The sequence below is a fragment of the Phascolarctos cinereus genome, unplaced genomic scaffold (genome assembly GCF_003287225.1).
Source record: "Phascolarctos cinereus isolate Bilbo 61053 unplaced genomic scaffold, phaCin_HiC Scaffold_5;HRSCAF=322, whole genome shotgun sequence".
NCBI classification, from domain to species: domain Eukaryota; kingdom Metazoa; phylum Chordata; class Mammalia; order Diprotodontia; family Phascolarctidae; genus Phascolarctos; species Phascolarctos cinereus.
Window position 1 is genome coordinate 460,284,646 of NW_027555958.1, and position 23,776 is coordinate 460,308,421.

Sequence of the window (23,776 nt, forward strand, 5' to 3'; positions counted from 1 at the left end):
CTCTTTGTTGAAAAGGATAAAGTGTTACCCTTGTTCAGGTGGATTATGACCCAGAAAGCCTCTGGGATGTTGTAGAATGACTGCTTGGGTTGGAGTCAGAGGACATTAGCTCGAAGGCCTGATCTGCAGCCTTCTACCTGTGTGAACTTAGGCATGACCTAAGTACATGCCTCACAGTTCTGTCTGGCAATTGATGTTGACACCAGATTGAAGTGGACTCCTTAGGGAGGGAGAGAAACACTCTTGGGTTCATAGGATCATAGATTTAGAATTGGAAGAGATCTTAGAGACTTCATTTTGCAGAAGGGGAAACTGAGGCCTAGGGAGGATGAGTGACTTGCCTGGTGTCATACAAGTGATGAGTAACAGTGTAAGATATGAGCTCAGGTCCCACAACTCCCACTCCAGTGCTGTCCGTGGTGCCTTGTTGCCTCTCCTTCCTTTTTCAGGTTTTCTGTAATAATTCTTTGTTCTGTTTTGCTAACCTGCAAAGGCTAGGGATAAAGAGCTTCCTTTGTCCTCTATTTTTCTTTACGGACTCTTATTTTTTAAGTGCTGGTTTCTCTTTGCTCTCTGTGCTTGAATTTGGCTCTTTAAATATTCATGAGGTGCTTGGTAATTTGCAGATGGACAACTCGCCGTTCTGTAGATATTGATCAGTCTTGTCAAACATTAATGAGCCCTGTGCAGCCGGGAGCACCCAGAGAAGAATGGAAGGGGTTGAGGAGCTGGGGGAAAATGATGCAGGGCAGTAACGGAGCGATCTCATCCTCTCTTCTCCCTGTTTCATTTTCCATTCTTTTTGGTGTGAATTGTCTCCTCTTTACCCTAGGGTCTCTACTGTTCTTCTAGCACATAACCTCTTTTGCCATTAAGGAAATTGTCAAGGAGAAAATGTAATTCCCTGATGAAAAGCTGCTTTCAAATAGTCTACTCTAACTATAGCTTGGTTTTAATGGCTAATTTTTATCATCTCCAAGTGACGGCCAACTTATTACTTGTTTGCTTTCTAATATTTCTACCAGTCACCATTGACTATTCATCAAAAGAGACACAGGGGAGCAAATAGAAAACACCCAATTTAGTCTAGATAAAAGTGGGGCTCAAGCATAGGCTTTCATCTCTATTGGGCTAGCTTTCCCTCATCTCTGCTTTGCCGGGTTAGGTCTGCTTCCTATTTCCCTGAGTTTTCTCCACTTATTAATAGAATCATAAAATCTTAGAGGTGAAGGGTACTGACCAGGGTTCTCTTGACCACATTTCTGACCAGTTGTCATTTAGTCTGTGCTGGAGGACCCAAATGGAGGGAGGAAAGAGGAGACAGACAGGTGTGCTGTAAAGAAAAAAAATGCTTTGAATGATGAGAGTTGAAAAGTAGCTGGGGCTGTTATGGGAGCAAGTGGGCTGCCCTTCAGCAAAGGACTTCAAATAAAGGCTCTAGTGTTACTTCAAATACTAGGGAGGGAATTCTGGCTGAGGTATAGGTTAGAATACATGGTCTCCAAGGTCCCTTCAAATTCTTTGGGTCTGTATATTCTCTGATATAAACAAGAGATGTGTTCAGATATATGCCATCATGAAAAATGAAATACTTTTTAGAAATATACAAAGCAACATTCTTGGTCATTGTAAAGAATTACAGAAACCTACGGCAGCTAGGTGGCACAGTGGATTTCAAATCTAGCCACAGATACTCACTAGCTGTGTGACCCTGAGCAAGTCACTTAACCCTGTTTGCCTCAGTTTCCTCATCTGTCAAATGATCTGGAGAAGGAAATATGAAACTATCCCAAAATTTTTGCCAAGAAAATCCCAAATGGGGTCATGAAGAGTCAGACATGATTAAAAAAACCTGAAAAATAAAAAAACCCTCTAAATATACAATAATAAATGAATGTTTTAATGAATGAGATAAGATGAAATAGAACACAAATGTACTTTTAGACAGGATAAATACTCCTAGAAAATTTTCTTTTAAGTCTACTCCAGTGCTTAGCACAATGCCTGACACATAGTAAGTGCTTAACAAATGTTTATCAAATGACTGAGTGAAGATACATATACCAGACATACTGACCAGAAGTACAGACTGTCCAGGGCTGTGTGAGAGAACCAATATGTACCCAAAATGTAGCCCTAGCCTTTTGTTTTGAAAATCCAGAAAGGCCGCTAATCAATAAACAAGCACTGATGAAATGCTTCCTATATCCCAGGTCTTGCGCTGGGTGATGGGGATATAAACACAAAGAGTAAAGCCACCCATGCTATTAAGAAGTTATGTTTGATCAGGGAATGGACTAAACCATTTATGCCTATCAACTCATCAATTCCACTAATGAGTGTATATGCCAAAAATCTAAGATGAGAAAGAAAAGCCACACACACACATGTACACATATATGTATGCACAGACATATACATATATGTAAATACACACATAAAATGTATATATATATATATATGTATCTTTGTGTAGATGGACATGCATATATACATACATATATAACAAACTATTCATAAGAGTATTTTTTGTTGTTGCAATAGCAAATTACAGAGAGAAAAATGTGTCCATTGAAGCCCCATAGAGGCAGCTCAGTGGTATAAGTAGTTAGAGGGCTGGGCCTGGAGTCAGGAAGAGCAGAGTTCAAATTTGATCTTAGATATTTATTAGCTATGTAACCTAGGGCAAGTCATTTAAACTATGCTTTGTCTCAGTTTCCTCAGTTGTAAGATGTGGATAATAACAGCATCTCCCTCCCAAGGTTGTCGTGAGGATCAAACGCTATGATATTTGTAAAGCACTTAGCAGAGTATCTAGCACATTTTTGTGGTGGTGCTGCTGGTCACGCTTCCATCATTTTAGTCATATCCAATTCTTCACGACCCCATTTGGGGGTTTCTTGGCAAAGATACTGGAGTGGTTTGCCACTTCCTTCTCCAGCTCATTTTACAGATGAGGAAACTGAGGTAAACATGGTTAAGTGTCTTGTCTATGGTCACACAAGATTTGAACTCAGAAAGATGAATTGTCCTGACTTCAGGCCTGACACTATATCCACTGTGTCATCTAGCTGCCTTATGCCTAGCACATAGTAGGCATTTAATGAATGCTTGTTTCTTTCCTTCATTTCATTGTTTCAGGAATGGTTCAATGAAATGTTGCTTGCTCAGACATAAACAAAGAAAGGAATGGAAGATGATGCAAAGGCAGTAACTAACAAGCTATTGGAGATATGTTGGGTGTCAACATTCATTTTCAACGAGGATTTATTAAGTTACTACTATGTGCCAGGTACTGGGGATATAAAGACAAAAGTGACAAAAATCGATCCATCAGTCAACAAGCATGTATTAAGTACCAACTTCTTGCTGCTAGGCATTGTGCCATTGCGAGGAAACACCATGTATATGACAGTTGATGAACCTTGTCTTTTCTATCCCCATGACATCTCTACAATCTTACCCCTTCGTTCCACCCCCTCCCAGACACTTACCTGGTTCAGGTTCCCATTAAGTCTTCTCCTAATTGGTGTCTATGCCTCAGAGCTCTCCCCTCTACAATCCACTTCCACTGAGATGCCAAAGTGATGTTCCTAAAACAAAGGTCAGTCCCTTTCTTCATAAACTGCAGAGGTAAAAATTAACAATGAAATTTGTAAAAACATAAAGAACCAACTTGGCCCCAAAGAAGAGAGATGAAAGATATCTCCCTTAGTTAGCTCCTCTGTAGTGGTGGTGGTGGTGGAGTTATGGTTGTGGAAAATTGCAAATATGTTCAGATATTTTCAAGTTTCAATCAGTTTTGTTGCTGCTTCCTACTTCTTTTTTCTTAAAACAAATTAACAAACAACGTTTGTCATAAAATTTAGCCCTCTGGGCACCATGCCTTATGGGGATGAAATCCCAAAGAGGGTGACATCTAGGTAATATAAAAGCAAAATATATCAATAAAAATCAATTCAGAAGTGGTTCCTTCAGCCCTCTAGGACCAAATGCCATTTCCTTTGTTATTTAAAACCCTTCACAGCCTGGCCCCAATCTACCTTTCCAGGCTTTCTATATATAACTCCCCTTCTCCCACCCTGTGGTCCAGCTAAACTGGCCTTCCTGTTGTTCTGCATACACATCTCTGGTCTCTTTTCCCAGTCTGTCCTCCATGCCTAGAATGTATTTCTTCTTCTTAGAATCCTCCACTTTCTCCAAAACTCAACTCAATACCAACTACAGGAGACCTTTCCTGATTCCCCCTATCAAAATTTATTTCTATTTGTATTTATTTTGCATATTTCAGCTATAAACTTATTCATGCACATATTTTTTCCCCTGATAGAATGGAAGCTTGTTGAGGGCAAGCTCATAGGTAGTAGATGAGTAATAAATGCTTTTTGATTTATTGATAAAGGGTTACCAACATATTATAGTCATAGATCATCAATTTTGGAGAACACAAACTAGCTTAGTCTGACCATGATATAGAGTGTTTGGAGGGAAGTAACTTGATATCAGTCCAGAAAGGCATGAGTAGAGCCTTGTTCTTAAGGACTTTACATCTTAGGCTGGACGTTTTACATTTTATCTGATAGGAAGAAGGAAACCCCCAAAGATTCTTGAGCAGAACTCGTATGCTATGGGTCATGGGTACAGGCCCTTCTGATTGAGTTGCATTTTCTCTTTTTACAGAAAGTGGCACAGGGAATAGATCCTGCTCGCATTCGAGGACTTGGTTTTGATGCCACATGTTCTCTGGTTGTCTTGGATAAGCAGTTTCGGCCATTGCCAGTAAACCAGGAAGGTAAAAAAGAAGATGGGCACCATCTATTCCTGCATTTTTTTGCAACCTCGCCATAAGACATTCAAATATACTGATGCTAAAGCATACAGTTCTTAATTCCATCCCACCTCTGCCCTTCCCACAGGGTGAGTGGTAAGGTCCGTTCGCCTTTAGACTTAAAATGGCATTTTGTTTTCAACATGCTTGAGCACCCATTCTATATGATTTTTAGCATTATATTGCATGATTATTTGTGTATGTAGTACCTCTTCCTTACTCCCTCCACAAGGGGCATGATTTGTATCCTATCTACACATTTCATATCTTAGAGCACTCAGAAGAGAGTTCTCCATACAGGAGATCAATTGTGGATTTAAAAAAATCTTAATTCAGATCAGAGAGGAAAGGTTTCTGGTTGGGGTATCATGGAAGGCTTCACAAAGTAACAACATTTGAGGTGAATTTTGAAGGATGAATTGAAGTTTGAAGGATGAAATTGGATAAACAGAGCTGAGGGGTGTGTGTGTGTGTGTGTGTGTGTGTGTGTGTGTGTGTGTGTGTGTGTGTGTGTGTGGTGGTCATGGAGAGATGAGGAATTAAGCAATGAAAAATAATTTATTATGGGCTTTGTGGGTATCAAGCATTGTGCTAAGGGCTGGAAATACAAACAGAAAATTGAGTGTGTCCTCATTTTCAAGGATCTCTAGCTCTAATTGGGAGAAACAACACATTTAGAAGGGTCAGCTGCTAAGTGGCTAGAAAGGCCCAGTGGTCCTAAGGTTTCAGTGACAGGTGAGATGGCAAGGCAAGGGGAAAGAATTGTAATAAAGACCCTTGAGTGGCTTATTATGGGTTAAATAGACTTCGGGGCTGGTCTGGGGATCTACCATCATTTATAGCATTCACAGAGCTGGAAGTGACTCATTAGAGTTGGAAGGAACTTCAGAGTTCATCTATTACCACGTATACCTGAAGAGAAATTCTTTCCATATGGTCATCTGGCCTGTACTTGAATACCTCCAGTGATGTGAAACCCTCCCTCTACCTGATGAAGCAGCACATTTCCTTTTCACTTAGCTCTAATTGTCAGGAAACTTTTCTTGTTATCTGTCCTAAATCTGTCCCATTTCCTCTTCAAGCCATTGGTCCTTGTTCTTCCTTCTCGGTCCATTCAGAATAAGCTACTCCCTCTTCTATGTGACAACAGACATCACTTCCTTCCTCCTCCAGATCTTCTCTTCTCTCATTTAGTCACCCCCAAGTCCATGTTCTGATTCCTTTATGTTCTCAATCTTTATGGCTCCCCGTCCTGTTTGATCCTTTCTGGACATTCCATCTTTATCAATGTCCTTCTCAAAATAGGATGCTTAGAACTTGGTCAGTCAAAAAGCATCTTTTACATGCCTGGAGCTGGGCTGAGAGCTGGAAATACAAAGAAAAGGAAAAAAAAAACACAAGCATTGCCTTTAAGAAACTAACATTCTAATGAGTGGACAATGTGCCCCCAAAATATGCATGTAAGATATATAATAGAGGTGATGTAAAGGAATACCAATGGAAAGGCACTACTGGGGAAGGCAGGAAGGGAACCAGGAAGGGCCTCTTATAAAAAGTGGGATTTGAGTTGGTTCTTGAAGGAAGCTGGGGATTCTCAGAAATGGAAGGAAGAAGGGAGAACCTTCCAGCCAAAGGGGGCATCCAGGAAAAAGAAAGGGAGTTGGGAGATGGGATATTTCATTCAAGGAATGGCAAAAAGACAAAAATCACCGTATTGTAGAGTGCATGGAGAGTTGTAAAGGCTGGAAATGTAGAAAAGCCAGAGTATGAAAGGCTTCAAAAGCCAAATGGGATTCTGCATTTAAACTGACCCTAGTACTCCAGATGGGGCCTCCTGAAAGATCTTTGGAACAAGTTACAGGCCTGGCTGCTGGTTATATTTGTGCTCTATGAGAGTCAATGATGAAGAATGTTTGAAACAAGTTTTCCTCGAGGCAAAATGTTCTAGGGAAAGAAGAAGCTAAGGTGTCCTAGAAGAACATATATTCTGAGTTCCAGATCAAATTATCATATAATAGGGTCCTTGAGCTAGACAGGACCTTAGAGCCTATCAAGTCCAATTCCCACATTTTACAGAAAAGGAAACTGAGTCTCAGAGAAGTTGTGACTTGTTCATGGTCACAAAGCTATTGTGTCTGAGGACAGGACTTGAGGTCAGATCTAGATCTCTCTGGCTCCAAGTCTAACATTCTCCATAGTACCCCACGCTGACTCTATTTGAAGTCAAATGGCATCAACAAGTACTTATTAAGCATCTACTATGTGCCAGGCACTGTGCTGAGTGCTGAGGATACAGAGAAGAAAAAAAGTAAGAACAGTCCTGGCTCCCAAGAGCTCACTGTCCAACAGGGGAGCCAAAATGCAGGCCACTATGTATAAACAAGGTGCAGGCAGGATAAATTAGAGAGAGCCCACAGAGTGAAGGCCTTGGCACTGAGGGAAATCAGGAAAGGCTTCTTGTAGAAGGTGAGATTTTAACTGAGACCTGAAGCAAGCCAAGGATGCCAGGAGGCAGAAATGAGGAGGCAGAGAATTCTACGAACCTGAATGAATGAAAAAGGATTTATTGAGCACTGAGAATATTATTTATTCATTATTATTAATAAATAATACACTTCTTATTTACTGTGTGCCAGGCACTATGCCTGATGAAACTTCAGGCACACAATCTGCTCATAAGCTTGTGGTTGCGTGAAGCTCTGTCAAAGAGACTTTTCAGAATCAGTGACCCTGGATAGCTACTTTTAGAAATCCTTGTTGTATGCATGATCACGTAATGCTGCCGAGACGTGGGATCAGGCTTAGTCTGCTTGGCTCAAAAAGACAGAATGAGTATCCCCTCACAACTAGAAATTAGGAAAGAAGACTGTTTTGGCTCTATCAGAGAGATGACTTTCAAACAACAGACTGTCTAATATTGGAACTAAATGCTTTGTGCAGCAGTGAGCTCTTTCTCATTGGAGGTATTTCTTCTCAGTAGAGCTCAAGTGGTCATGTCGAAGAATCATGGTGCACTGCCATCTTCAAAGAATCAAATTGTTGGCATTGTGGTATTTCAGAGTTGGAAGGGACCTCCAAGGCCACTGAGTTCCACCCATACCTGAACACAAATCCCCTCTCCAACAAACCACATAAGTGGCCATCTGGTTTTTGTTTAAAGTTGTTGTTGAATCATTTCCGTCGTGTCTGACTTTTTTATTACCCCATTTGGAGTTTTCTTGGCAAAGATATTGGAGTGATTTGCCATTTCCTTCTCTAGTTCATTTTACAGATGAGGAAACTGAGGCAGACAGGGTGAAGTAACTTGCCCAGGGTTACACAGCTAGTAAATCTCCTAGGCAGGATTTGAATGCAGGTCTTCCTGACTTAGTGCTCTATCCATTATACCACTTCAATGAAATTTCCAAGACAAAGAAACCAGTGCTTCCCCAGGCAACCAATTCCATTTTGGGATGCCTGTAGTTGTTAAGAGCTTTTTTCCTTGATACAAAGCCTAAATTGTGGCTTTACACATTTCACCCATCCTTCTTTATTCTGCCTTCCACAGCCAAGAAGAAAAGAAGTCAAATCCCTCTTTCAACACGACAACCGTTGAAATACTCAAAGCGATCAGTCAGGTCTTCCCTGAGTGTTTTCTTCTCCAGGCTAAACAAAGCTAGGCCTTTCCATTTCTTCCTCATAGGACATGAACCTGAAGCCCATCAGCATGCTGGTGGCTCTTTGTGGATGCTCTCCAGCTTATTAATCCCCTTCCTAAAAGGGAGGACAAGGTAGAAAGGATTTCCAGGCTGTTTAAAAATCAGATCTCTAGGCCTTCTCCTGCCCCTGAGACTGTCTGATGATATTAGTGCATATCTATTGAGACAGATGAAAAAATGTCAGTAACCTGGTATACCAGACACAAGAGCAGCTCTCCATTGGTCCAGCTTCTGCTCCCCAGATAGCTTCTCTTCATCTGTGTGCAGAATGGCCTCCTGTGCACAGGCCCTCCGTTAAGAGGCTCAAGAGGTCAAAACCCTCATTATAAGTGATGAAATAACTTTGTTCAGCCCCAAAGGTTAAAATGCATCCAAGCATTACATGCATCCAGCTTTAGGTCAGGGCCCTGCCCCAGGCTGGGTGCCTTTCAGCAGGATTAAATTAAAGGCACATTTGATCTGAAATGTATTAACCTGTGTTGGAATTAGGAGTTGATTTTTTAGGGAGTCCTTCTGTTAGTCTCCCTCTGTACTCCATTAGCTCTGATTGTTTCCATGTGCATGGCCCCATGGCCTTTCGGGGGTGCTTTCCACTGCCACCCTCTGTCTGAGCCTACATGCACAAAACCACAGAATCTCAGAGTTGGACTGGACCTTAGCAGCCATCTAGCCAGCACAAGCACTGAAGAAATTTCTGCTATGATATACTCAAGAGAACATCCAGTCTCAGCTTGAAGACCTCCAAAGATGGGAAACCTGCTACCTCTCAAATTGGCCCATTCTCCTTCTGGACAGCTGTCATGGTTTGGAAGCTTATCCTGGCATTGAGATTTCATCAGATGACCTACGACTTCCATCCTACTCTATGGAAAGAAACAATACAAAGCAAAAAATGAATCTCTCCTTTAAATGAGAACTTTCATAACCCTTTGTATCTTATGATTGTCTATGACAGGATCTTGAGGACAGCTGTTGTGAAGGTGGTATAGTGGATAGAAGGCTGGACTGAGAGTTAGGAAGACCTGAGTTCAAATCCTACCTCAGACACACTTACTGGCTTTGGGACTCTGGGCAAGTCATTAACTGCTGTTATTCTCAGTTTTCTCATTTGTGAAATGGGGATAATATCTCTCTCACAGAATTATAGTGAAGATAAAATGATTTTCCACATATAAAGTGCTTTGCAAAGTTCACAATGCTATACTGATACTAGCTGTTGTTATTATTTTCCCTTAGACACACTGTATGACAATGAACAAGTCACTTACCCTCTATAACCTCAGTTTCCTCATTTGAAAATGGGGAGAAAAATAGTACCAGTCACCCAGTTGTGAAATCCAAACGTAGTAATATTTATAAAGTACTTTGTAAATCTTAAATGCTGCATAAATGCCAGTGCCAGTGATAGTGATGACATTGATAATTTCCTTTGTAAGCATTTTCAAACTTGAAAAGCAATTTCTTCATATATGGGTTCAGATCACAGGCTAGTCCACAAAGTCAGAAGACTGAGTTCAAGACTTGCCTCGGACACCTACTAGCTATGTGACCTGGGCAGTCACTTCATCTCTGTCTGTCTTACTTTCCTCACCTGTAAAATGGGAACAATAATAGCACTACCTCCCAGGGTTCTTATGAGGGCAAAATGGGATAATATTTGTAAAGAACTTAGCACAGTGCCTGGCACATAGTAGGCACTTAAAAAATTCTTGCTACCTTTCCCCATAGCAAAATGTATAATGGAGTACCAATGAGTGCTCTATACTGAGAGTCTTCCTCAACTTTCCAACTCTGAGCCTGAGTTCAGGTATGCTATCCTGCCCAAGGTATACTATCCATCATGGCTGTATAGAGGGAACGTTTCAGCATCAAGAAGGTGTGGAGGAGGTGAGGCAGATGATCAAGTGGCTTCTAAAGAAACGCTGGGTGGAGGGAATGAGAGGAGGTGTCTCAGTGGCAGGAGAGAAATAAGAAATGGGGGGGGGTCAGTGACTATGCTTTTGTTTAGACATTGTCTTCCTGGGTTACTTGTCAATTGTGGGATTACATGAAAACAAGGAGATGGCAACAGCCATGAATAGGTCTAGGAATTACCCCAACTCTGGACATGAATTTGACTCTGTGATCTTTTACGTGCTTTTAGGGAACAGCTGATATAATTACATCAATCAATCATTACCTTTTTTGATCTCCCGGTCCTGCTCTGTTTGGAGTGTGGCATGGGGTCATCTGACCACTCAATGCCCATGATAATTCTTTGAGACTCCATGAGGGGAGATGCTGACTTGAAAGGGTAGAGAGAGTCTCATCCCAAGAATTTTCCACACTAAGGAAATTCCTGACCCAGTCCCTATTGTTCTTTCCCCTTCCACCCACAGTTCCAATCTGGGGGCCAGAAAGTGGAAATCGTTAATGCAAGTTTACTTTCCTTTTCTAAAAAACAATTAGAAAATTAGAACAGAAAATGAATAAAGAAACTCATCTTTATCCTTAGCCTTTTTTGAAAGCGAGGGCTCTTAGCTGCTCCTTTGGCAGGCTGGTGAAGCCTGCAGAACCCTTCTTACAAACATGTTTTTAAATACATAAAATTACAAAGAAAGTCGGTCATATTGAAATGTAGTTATCAAAATATTTTTTAAAAGAATAGTTCATGGACCCAGGTCAAGAGCAAAGACTCTTAACTTTGGAGTCTGCAAAATCCAAGAGGGTGAGGACAATGCCTTGTTAAGCTGGGGATTTCTCTCTGAATCTCATCACCATCTTTTTGGGTGGGAAGATTTCCTTCCTGTAGGAGCTCCACGTGTGGGAACTTCCTCTACCAATTAAGGTCAGCAATTGCTTTCTAATTGATGTTCTCAGTTGACTATTAGTACTAATTGACATTCTGGGGTCATATGACCAGCATCAATCAGACATGGGATTTAAACCCACTTCTTGCCTCTTAACTTTATCCATACTGCTTAGAAAATATGTAAGTGATCATCTATGAAATAGAATGTTCAGATTGTTAGAGGATTTCTTGTTGAGTTCCTGTAAACCAAGGGTTTGTAACTTTTTCCGGGTCGCATACCCTTGGGCAGTCTAGGGAAGCCTATTGGCTTCCTTCTCAAAGAATTATTTGCAAATGCAGAAAAAAAATGCATAAGATTCCAAAGGAAACCAATTATATTGAAATCTAGTTATCAGAATATTTTTTAAGAAACAAGTTCACAGAACCCAAGTTAAAGACCCACACTGTAAAGAGTGAGCTCTGCTAATGTATATAACAGAATGATTGGATTTTTATTTTCATATCTTATCGATGGTTTCTTGTTTCACCACTGTCAGTTTCCAGAAACCACCATCCCGTAGGTCCCCTCCCTGTCATAAGTCAAAATAGCACATGTTAATCTTTCAAACTTCAGTCAGTGTTTAAAAAATCAATCTACTCTGCAAAAAGGAGGTAGACCAGAAGATGATTTTGTATCAACCCCAAAGTAGAAGACCTGGAGTTGACAGATGGGGATGGATATGCAAATAGAGGCAGGGATTAATAAATATAGACATAAATATGTGAATAATACACATACATACAAACCCATATATACGGATACATATATGTATATCAATCAATATATCTATAGATATCTATATATGATACTTATATCTATTTCCATATTGTGTACATATGTACATGCATATAGTATATGTGCATGTATGTCTATCTATGTATTTTTGTGTACATATACATGCAATTTGTGTTTTACTATTTCATTAATTCATTGTCCTTTGAGGTAGCTATTGTGTTCATTACAATTCTTTTTTAATAAAGGATCCTGAAGCTCAGAAGTGCTCATTGACTTGCCTGAGGTCACACAGCTAGTTCAGAGCAGGGATGGCATTAGACTCTCAGTCTTTCGCTCTTCAGCTTCTAGGTTCAATGTCCTTTCCTTCATCTGGTGCTTTTTTTAAACTCCACTTGGAGGCAGCTCTGGGCACTGCTTTTAGTTGCAAGGGTAGGGAAGGATCTTAGAGACAGGACTCTTGGACTCTCAGCTTAATTGCCAATATCAGCCCTTGTTCCTTTTTAAACTTTTATTGGCTGCTGATGACTGACTAGGCATGGCAATTGAGTCCCTCTGTGCTAAAGGACTCTCATGCCTTTCCTTCATCACAAAGAGCTGGGAAGAATAACTCTGATAAGAGTTCTGGCCTGTGCTTGTTCATTTTAGGGTGGAGTAGCCATATACATGAAAGGTGTCTTTGACTTGGGTTGAAATATGCCATTCTTGGAATAGCCCAGGTATGCCCAAGCTCCACATTGTTTGGGGACACAGGAATAGTGTTTTACCCTTCTCAGCACTCTGTCAATGAGCTGAGGCTTGATGGTCTACAGTTGTCTCTGTATGGCTTATCTTCTGAAGAGTCAAAAAAAGGAGTAATAAAATAAAATAGAAACTCAAGCAACTCATGACCGATGGTTTTACCATTTACTTTCTCTCAGGTTTTAAGTGGCAGAAATGTGATGGTTCAACAAGTAGGAGAATGAGAGTCAGGCGGTCCTAAGCTCAAATCTTGCCTCTGACTCTTGGTACATACAGTTTCCATCAACTAGAATGGAATCTCCTGGAGAGCAGAGGATGTTGTTTGTTTGTTTGTTTTGTTTTGATATCTCTGGTACCAAGAGAGTGCCTATCCAATAGAAGGTAGGGACTTAATAAATGGTTGGTAAATGCATGAATGAATTGACCATCGGGGTGTGTGTGTAATATATGCACATATGCGTGTATATATGTATAGACAGATACATCCATATACCCCAAGAATTTAGCGCAGTGCCTGGCATATAGTAAACAAATACTACATGCATGTTATTGAGTGTTGACTGACTGGCGCCAGTCAATACTCACCATATTGAGTCAGCAAGCATTTTGTAAGACATTTTGGCAAATGTGTGGTGATGACTTTGTTCTAGAGCATGTAGTCCCTTACTTGGCCCCTTGTGATAGAGAAGGTAATCAATGGAAAGGTTCTTCAGGGCGGGGATTAATTCATGTTAGTCTCCCCCCCCCTCCAATACCTGCACTTAGTAGCTACTTAAATGCTTGTTGGATTGAATTGAGCTTGTTTAAATACTGCAGCTGATATATGTGGTATAGTGGGTAGAGAATTGGCTTCATAGTCAAGAAGACCTGAGTTCAGATGTGACTTCTGACACATTGGCTATGTGACCATGGGCAAATCACTTAACTCTCAGAGGACCAGGCAATTATTTCAGCCTATAAATTTCAAAGCCATACTCAGCCTGTATCAGTAGAGGGGATCTCCCCATACCCAATGGAATTGCCAAATAGGAGAGTGTCCAGAGAAGGGCAATCAGAATGGTGAAGAGCCTTGGGCTTATGACATAGGAAAATCATGGAAAAAAGGAGAAAAGAAAATTCCCTGGGGCAGGATAAATGCCTTCAAATATCTGAAAGGCTGTCCTGTGAAAGAAGGAAGACGTGGGCCTTGGGCTTCAATGACAGAACCAGAAATCATGCGGGGTGGGGGGGGGGGAGTTGCAAGGAAGACAGTTTAGGCTGGAGGCCAAGGGAAGCTCCCCTTACATTAGAACTTTTCCAAAGGGCACTGGAATCCCTAGAGAGGAGGTGGGGCCTTCCTTCTTGGAGTTCCTCAAGCAGTGGCTGAGGGGATATCGGCTTGCTTGGTTAGAGTGAAGGGTGTTTTTCAGGCATGGGTTAGACTGGATGACTGCTGAAGACCCTGACAATGCTCAGATTCTTTGATCTGTCAAATCACAGGTGCAGGACACATATGTGTGCACAAGTGTGCACAAGTGTGCATGTAAGTGTACATGTGCATGCACATGTTCATGTGTGGTTGTATATGTGTGTACATGTGCATATGTGGGTATATGTGTGCATGTGTGTACATGTATTTGCATGTGTGTGTGGGAGTGTGTGTGTGTGAATGATTTGAAAAGACAAATATAAGGGTACCAGATCGTTACAGATACTTTAACTTCTCCCTTAATATTGTCCAAAACAATTTTTAATTAATTAATTTATTTTTAGTTTTCAATATTCACTTCCACAAGCTTTTGAGTTTTAAATTTTTCTCCTCCTCCCTTCACACCTCCCTCCCCAAGTTGGTGTGCAATCTGATATAGGCTCTACATATACATTCCTAATAAACATATTTTCACATTAGTCATGTTTTAAAGAAGAATTAAAATGAAAAGGAGGAACCATAAGAAAGAAGAAACAAAAAAAAACAGAAGAAAAAAGAAATCAAATAATGTGCTTCGATCTGTATTCAGACTCCATAGTTCTTTCTCTGAATGTGGATAGCATTTTTCCATCATGAAACTTTTGGAGATGTCTTAGATCTTTGCATTGCTGAGAAGAGCTAAGTCTATCAAAGTTAAGGAAGGAAAAAAGGTTGGGTTTTTTTTGTCATTGAATTTGATAATATTGGTAGAATGGTTTTTAGCTGAGGAAATGCCTTTGGCTAGACTCAGAATGATCCCTGGGGCTAGATTAGAGAGCCAACAAGTATGTTCCGAGCAGCACATGAGTTTTAAGTAAAATGCATTTATGACCCTTAATCATTCTTTCATTTTTACTGCTCATGACATTTACAAATCTATAGAAAGGCTATACACTCCTTAACAGCTGGAAATTTATAGCTGAAGTGGATCTCTCTCTCTCTCTCTCTCTCTCTCTCTCTCTCTCTCTCTCTCTCTCTCTCTCTCTCTCTCTCTCTCCCCTTGTCCTCCTCTCCCTGTCTTTATTCCATCTCTTGTCTGTCTCCCTTTCCTCTTTTCCTATCTGTCTCTGTTTTTCTCTCTCTCCCTGTCTGCCCCCTCCCTTTTCTTCCCCATCTCACTCTTCACCTCCTTTCTCTTTAATAAATGGATCTGACTACAGTATTCCCCTGCTCAAAAGCCTTCATGGCTTGTGGTTATAAGACCTTAACAATCAAGAACTCTGGGTCATATTCAATAAGATGAAATCTAATAGATGTAATATGTCAATGCAAATATTAATTAGTCAATGGACATTTATTAAGTACCAGGTACCATACTGGTTACTGGGACCAAAAGACAAAAATAAATACTGGGGTGAGCCCAAATTAGTTAATACAAAATATATTCTAAGTAAAGAGAGGCACTAGTGGCTGGGTCAACAGGAAAGGCCTAAAGTAGGAGGTGAGATTTGAGGCAATCTAGGGATTCTAAGGCAGATAGGAGGAAGGAGTGAATTCCAGGCATAAGGCAGCTAGAATGCAAAGTGGATAGAGCTCTGGATCTACAGTCAGGAACATCTGAATTCAAATCCGGCCTCAGATATTAGCTATGTCATTCACCCTGAGAAAATCACTTAACCTCTCTCTCAGTCTCAGTTTCCTTATCTGTAAAATGGGCATCATAATAGGACCTACTTCCTGAGTGTGTTATGAGGAGAAAGTAGGAGAATATTTTTAAAGAGTTTTGCAAACCTTTAAAGAATTATATAAATGCTAGCGATGATGATGGTGGTGATGATGATAAAAATGGCCTGTGCAAAGGAGATTGAATATTGGGTGTAAGGAAACACAAGCATGTCAGCTTGACTACAATGAAGAGTATATGAAGAGGGATAATGAGTGACAAGACTGAATAGGAGGGTTGGAGCCAGATCGACCAAGTCCCTAAATGCCTAACAGGGACAAGAGTTAGTCACTGTAGTTTCTTTAGCTAGGAAATAGCCTATGGTCGAGCCTTTGAGAAGGTAGGCTGGGCAGTTGTGTAAGGGACAGATTGTGATGAGGAAAGATTGGAGCCTGGGAGACCAGTGGGGAAGTTATTACAATAGTCTTGGTGAGAAGCAATGGGGGCCTGACCTTGGGTGGTGGCTCTGGGAGGTGAGAGAAAGGCATGCGTATGAGATTTTTTGTGGAGTAGTATTGAGAAGACTCACAGATGAGTGACCGATTGGATATGAGGGAAACCGACAAGTCAGAGATGTCTGGATAAATGTGAAGTTTTACAGTTGTAAAGTTGAGTTTTTTGAATCTGAGAACAAGATAGGGCTAGAAAAGTTGTTTGTTTTCTGAAAAAAAGGGATTGGGAGATTTAGTGGCCTACAACATCAATCCTCACCTACGTTGTGATTTGGCATCCAGAAAGCTAATGCAATCTTAGATAGCAATTAAGAGAGAGACATATTGCCCTATAGAAGGGAGGTGAGTATTCCATTTTATCTGTCCTTGTAAAATATGGCATTCAATTCTGGGCACCACATTTTAGGAACTGAGTTGGAGAGGAGGGTGACCAGGAAGGTTAAAGATCTTGAGATCCTGCCATGGGTTGAAACTAGCCAGTTAATAAGCATAAAGGTTTTCCCATGTGTGAGGCTTTGTGCTAAGCACTGGAGAGGCAACGGAAAGCCAAAACATACTCTACCCTGAAGAAACTCACATTCTAATGAGAGAGAGACTATGCAAGCACCATGCATGTCCAAGATATAGGCAGGGTAAATGGAAGGCAGTCTCAGAAAGAAGGTCCTGGGAGACCAGGAAAGCTTCACATAGATGAGAAGGGTCTAGTAATATTTAGATGGGAGAAGAGAACACAAAGTGTTGTAGATATGAATGTGATCTAGCAGAATGAGTGCTTTGGTGTGATAGTGGTCCTCACTTATTTCAAGGACTGTCAGGGGGACAAGAGATTAGCCTTGTCCTGCTTGGCCAAAAGGACCAAATTAGGAGCAGTGGGGTGGGAGATGTGGAGAGGTATTTGGGAACATGTTCTTAATCACTAGAGCTGTCCAGATGTTGACTGGGCTGCCGTGGCATTTAGGGGATCACTTTCCCCACTGCTACTTCCTGCCCGGCATCCTCATTCCTGGAGGTCTTTAAGCTGAATGAACACTCAATGTCATGTTCTTGGTGAACGCTGAGATACTGAGGCTCTTTCCTGCTTTAAGCAGAACCTGAACCTCCCGAGTGTGGTCTTCACAGCCCTCACAGTCTACATCTCTAGTCTACTTCATTAGTTCTATTTCACACTACTCATTTCCATGGAATATATTTTCCCCATCAACTGAGCTAACAGTTGGTTCACCATTGATTAAGCATGGACTATGCCAGGCACTATGCTAAGTGCCAAGGATACAAAGGGGCAAAAACCAGTCCTTGCTTTCAAGGAGCTCACAGTCTAATGGGAGAAACAATAAACAAACAACTACTACTTACATTGTCAACTTCATCCTGCTTCATCCCACCCTGGGGTATTCATTTAGTTCATCACATATGGTTGGAATACACTTCTACATTACCATCTATTGAAGTCCTTCAGGTCTTGACCCAGTTGTGCCCTCCCCCATAAAGACTTTCCTCTTCCTCTCAACTGAAGGTGATCTGTCTCTTTTCAGAATCCTCTTGACTGCTTCCTCCAACTTTTGCCTTCCCCTCAGCAGACCTTGGTTTTATCATCCCTACTTGGGTGCATGTCCTAATTGTCCTATTAAGGTATATACTCCTTGAGGACAATTACCATATTATTTTTCATCTTTGCATCCTCATTACCTCAAATATTGCCTGGCATCTCGTGTTACAATGTATTCTAGAGATTAAACCATCCTTGGGCTGCATGTAGCCCACAACACTCCCAAATGTGTCTCAACCCAGATTAAAATGGAATTGAGAAATATTAACCAAATAAGTGAAAAGACAATGAAACATAGCTAGTGTTACATTTTAAAATTAAGTCAGCCCCACTACACAGGCTGGTGGCCCCTGTTACCATCTGAGTTTGACACCACTGGTGCTCACCATGCTCTCCATGCTCTAATCACTCTGGATTACTTTCTCTACCTCGAACACATAGATCTCCACATCCTGTCTCCATGTCTTTGCTCTGGCTGCCCCCACTTCCTGGAATGTTCTCTCTGCTTCCTAACCTCTGACTCTTAGCTTCCTATCTAACTATCTGTCTTAGCTTCAAATCTAACCTTCTTCAGGAACCTTTGCAGGTTCCCATGGCTGCTTCTGTCTTCTACTCTGAGGGAACCTTCAATCCACTCTGAAGTTATAGTTCAAGTACCAATTTGTATATATTCTGTCTCTCCACTTAGAGTGTGGACTCCCTGAGGGCAGGGACTGGTGATTGTTTTTTCTTCCTTTCTTTGAATCCCCAGCACTTAGCACAGTCCCTGGTACAAAGCAGGGGCTTAAATGCTTGTTAATTGGTTGATTAAACACAGGTGCTCAAATTCTTGTTGTGTGGAACAGGACTCTGGGTCTCTTGCTGTTTCTTGCTTCTCTTTCTTTCTTCGTTGAGCTTTTTCTCTGTATTTCTGTATCTCACTGTCTCGACTTGTCTATTTGTCTCTGTGTGTCTATAGTTCTGTCTGTCTTTGCCTCTCTTTGTATCTGTCTTTCTGTCTCTCTGCCTCAGTCTTTCTGTCTCTTCTCTGTCATTTTATTGCTTTCTCTATCTCTGTCTTTTTCTGTCTCTGTGTCTGTATTTGCCTCTCTGTTTTTTTGTTCTCTCTCTCTCTCTCTCTCTCTCTCTCTCTCTCTCTCTCTCTCTCTCTCTCTCTCTCTGTCTCTGTCTGTCTCTTCTCTCTTCTCTCCTCTCTCTCTCTCTCTCTCTCTCTCTCTCTCTCTCTCATTGTCTCTGTGTCTCTCCTTCTGTATCAGGGGACTCCAATAGAAATATCATCATGTGGATGGACCACCGTGCAGCCAGTCAAGTAGAGAGAATAAACAGAACCAGACATCAGGTTCTGAAATTTGTTGGCGGGGTGATGTCCGTGGAGATGCAGCCTCCTAAACTTCTATGGCTCAAGGAGGTGAGTACTCAGAATGTGAGTTTGGGAGAAGGGAGTGGCGCAATCAAACCTAGCTCCCTCTTTAAGTAAAGTCAAGAGCTTTGCCTCTGTTAACCTCAAATTCCTTTTTTTTTTTGTCATTTGAATTCAAGTTTCTGGGTCTGAGATGATTTGGTATTCTTTAGCCAGAGCATTTCCTGGTGACTTGAAAACAAATTTCCAGGGAATTCAACCTTTTTTTATGGAGTGCATCACAAGGGAATGTCAGTTTAATGGCTCCCATTAGACATGGATGAGTGAGAAAGTTCAAGTCCCTGAGAAACTGAATAGACTTGGAAATCTCTAGGTGGTCTAGAGAGCTGAGAATCTACCTAATGAGCAGTGCCTGGTGTGATTCATGCCCTGGCTATAAAGTGCTAGCTAGGCTGAGATTTCAATTACTCCAGCAGCCTAAGGAGAAAAGAAGACAATCCCACAGCTTGGTGCACTGGGAGGAATATTGGAGTCCAAAAGCCTTGGATTCTGATCTCAACTCTGCCTATTATTATTGTATCCAATTTATTATATCTCTCTGACCCTCAGTTTCCTTTTCTGAGAAATATTTATGTTGGGGGGTAGGGATAGAAGGGAAAGGACAGCTGGGGAGGAAAAGGGTTGAGACAATTGGACATAACAGTGATAAGCTTGGAGCCAGGAAGGACCTTCCTTCAAATCCTGTCCCTGACACTTTCTGGTCATATGATCATAGGCAAGTGACTTGCCCTCTCTGAAACTTATCTATAAAATGTTAACACTAATACCATTATTGCCTGTGTGAGGCTCAAATGAGCTAACTTACTTGTAAAGTCTATAAAGCATTTTGCAGCTTCTAAGATATTATTATATAAATGTAATTTGTAATAAGACCATATGTAAAGTCTCTTTTAGCTAAAAAAAAGTGATTCTGTATTTAGCCTCAGGTTGGTTGGGATGAGAAATGTGACTTTGCTAAACTCTAGGATCCAGAGCTGTCGCAATATTTAGTCAATTTGCCATGTGGTACATTGTAATTGGCCCAGTGCCTTCCCAAGTTAAGATGAGGTTCCCTGGCTGGTATCTAGATTGACTGAGGCTCTCCTGCAGTGTCAGAGGTGTCTATCAATGCACAGCAAAGTTACCAGGCAAGATCATCTCCCCTCCCCTCATGTCTCCTCCCCTGTTTTCCCTTTCCCCCCTTTTTTGCAGTACACTGAAGTATAAGACATAGTCCCTGCCCTTAAGGATCTTTCAATTTAACTGGGGTGACAAAGGAACGTGCATAAGACAACTAGAGAACAACCAAGTTCCCAAGTATATGGACTACTGATTCAAGGACTATAGTCTACCAATTAAATGCTAGGGTTGAAGTCAGATAGACCTGGTTCAAATCCTACCTCAGACACTTAGAAGCTCTGGGATCCTGGGCAAGTCCCTTAACCTCAATATGTCTTAAAGAACACCCTAGGATTTTTCTACTACAGTTAAAATGGATGGCTTGCTATCAGCCTAGGTGGATGAAGTTCCCCACTCTGACACAATATTAGTACTGTCTGCCTCGTGAGATGGAAGGAGAGCACTTTGTAAATTGGCAAGGCACTGTATAAATATGTTACAATTATCCCAAGCCCTCCCTGTTACATCCTTATGTCAACATTTTCCCAGGATCTTCTGTAATTGAATAGGATGCTAAACATGTCCTCATTGTATATGATCCTCAAAGGAGATTTGTAGCTTCCTTGAAATTAATATGTGAAGTTAAGAAGATCCAAATTTCCTCTGAAGCTTATAAATAATGATCTTCTGCCTGGTGACTTCCTATTCAACTCAAATGGCCTCTTCAGACAACATTCTTTGATTCCCCCAGGCCCTGGACAGCATTTGAACTGTATTCTCCCATATAGGCCACAGGTTTTTTCCTTTTTAAAAAAAATATATTGTGGCTATTGGTGTATCTATCTGATCTCTGTTCTAGCCCATAAGTAGGGGCCACTAGGTGCTGTAACGGATAGACTACTGAACCTGGAGTCAGGCAGACTTAGCTCTGAATCCTGCCACTTACTGGCTCTGTCTCTCAGCCTCGGATTCCGTATCTATAAAATGGAGCCTAACTCCCAACTTTGTAAGGAATGAGGTAATATATGTAACTGTTGTTATTTAGTCATTTTTCAGTCATGTCTGGCTCTTTGTGAGCCCTTTTGGGGGTTTCCATGGCAAAGATACTGGAGTGGTTTGCCATTTCCTTCTCCATTCTGTCCCCATTTTACAGATGAGGAACTGAGGCAACCAGAGTCACAGAGTTAGTAACTGTCTGAGGCTAGATTTGAATTCAGGTCCTTCTGACTCCAGGGCTGACATTCTATCCACTGCACCACCTAGCTGCCCTCATGTACAAAATGGACAATTTTGCAATCAGTTATCTCTAGTATATTTAACATAATGAAGATTAATTTTGTTGAGTGGTCCATTTTTTTTTTAATTTTAGCACACCCAAAGTTGCATCCAATATAAAATTGGATGAGATTTATTATTATTTTTGTTTATTCATGTTAATAGGGCCAGTGGAATATTAGAAAAGCCATTGTATTTGGGGTCAACAGATTTGGACTCAAATCCTAATTCTGTCATTTAATGCCTTTTTGACTTTGGACAAGTAACTTCCCTTCTCCAAATCTCAGTTTTGTCATTTATAAAATGGGGGAATCAGACTAGGTGATTTCCAAGAACCCTTCCACCTCTACATCTATCATCCTTCAAGTCAATATTGAAGATGCTTCTGACATTCCCTTTAAGGTATTCTTTCTTCAGTGGCTTTTACTTCATTTTGATGGAGAGTCCATTAAGTACCTACACTGTGACAGGTATTGAAAATAATATCAATACTTCAAGGATCTATCAATTCATCACCATGGAAAATTCTTCTTTTGATGGAGATTGAAGACATTTGTAAGTTAGTAGAGGAGTCTTACAGGATTGCCCAAGACTCCGGATCATGAAGCTAGACAGAGCCTTAACCAGGGAGTCATGGGATCATGGATTTAGAGCTGGAAGGGATCTCAGAGGTGATTTTGTCAGCCTATCCATTTTACAGAGAAGGAAACTGAGGTACTGAGAAATTAAATAATTTGTCCAAAGTCACACAGGTCTTAAGTTTGTGGCACTAGCATTTGAACCTAGTTCTTCTGATTTCAAAGCCAGTATCTTTTGGCCAAATAAATATTTGAGGCCCACTTTGGCCCACTTCTCCCTCATTGCGAACAAGCCTGCTATCCACTGTGTTGCAGGTAATGATGACAAAGGCAAGAATGAACCTGACTATATTCTCCAAGAGCTTTCATTCTACTGTGGCATTTGACATGTACATAGAAACAGCTATTTCCCTGCAGGAAAAGTCAGATTTGATGTCTGCCAAGATCCCTCCCAACTTTAATGTTATATTCTGTTATCTTGAAAACAACTCTGCCAGAAAACAGCAGTCTTTCTTACCAAGAACTCATGGTTCTATAACATTTTTCAGAACTCCCATTTCTGTAGTTGTTACAGATTGCTACAACAATAACCCAGAGATGAATAGTGAACATAGTGATAGCCCAATTTTATAGGAGAATCAACAGCCCTAGGAGGAGGGAAGAGACCTCAAAGTCACACAATAAAGTCAAGCCAACAAGTATTTATGAAGTGCCTACTATGTGCCAGGCACCAGACTGAACTCTGGAGATACAAAGAAAGGCAAAAATAGTCCCTGCTCTCAAGGGGTTCATAATTTAATACGGGAGATAGCTCACAAGCTACTGGGTACAAAGAAGCTATCTGGTTATATATATATATATATATATATATATATATATTATATATATTATATATATATTATAATATATATATATATATAATATATATATCTACCTGTATATGTTTATATATAACATATATAAACAAGTTATATAATCATATTATATATATATATGCATGTATACATACATATATGTATATGTATACAAAATAAGTTGGAAATAATCAGCAGAGGAAAGGCACTAGAATTAAGGGCATTTGGGAAAGGCTTCCCCTAGAAGGAGAGATTTGAGCTGGGATCTGACAGAGCTCAGCTAGCGTTAGAGATGGGATTTGAGTCTAGTGTTTTTTTTTTCCATTATGTTGACCTGCTTTTATAGTCCACTTCACTTCCTGTACAAATGGAAGAGCTTGAGACAAAAGAATAAAATGCTTTTGACATTTGTTTCATAGCATATTCAGGACCAGAGCACACATTCACAGGTCTGCCAACACATTCTACTCTCAATGTGGTTCATTGCCCTCTTGTTTCTAAAAGTCAGATATCAAAGGTCACTGGCCCAGATGTCCAGTTTAGGCAGACAAGAAGATATGTAAACTTTCTAAGACCAATTTAGCCCTTCTCTAGAGAGAGACCCTCTGGCCCT

General features: G+C 40.8%; 1 protein-coding gene across 4 annotated transcripts in view; it reads left to right on the forward strand.

Moving 5' to 3' along the window:
• The window catches only part of FGGY (FGGY carbohydrate kinase domain containing), a 544,879-nt gene that overhangs the window by 29,586 nt on the left and 491,517 nt on the right, over positions 1-23,776 (forward strand). For all 4 annotated transcript variants that reach the window (XR_013487452.1, XM_020993102.2, XM_020993097.2 and 1 more), the window contains exons 3-4: positions 4,681-4,792; positions 19,195-19,346. Coding sequence is in view for 3 of the 4 variants with exons in the window: in XM_020993102.2 (XP_020848761.1) it covers positions 4,681-4,792; positions 19,195-19,346 (264 nt within the window). In the remaining variant the exon portion in view is untranslated. The remainder of the gene's footprint in view (positions 1-4,680; positions 4,793-19,194; positions 19,347-23,776) is intronic.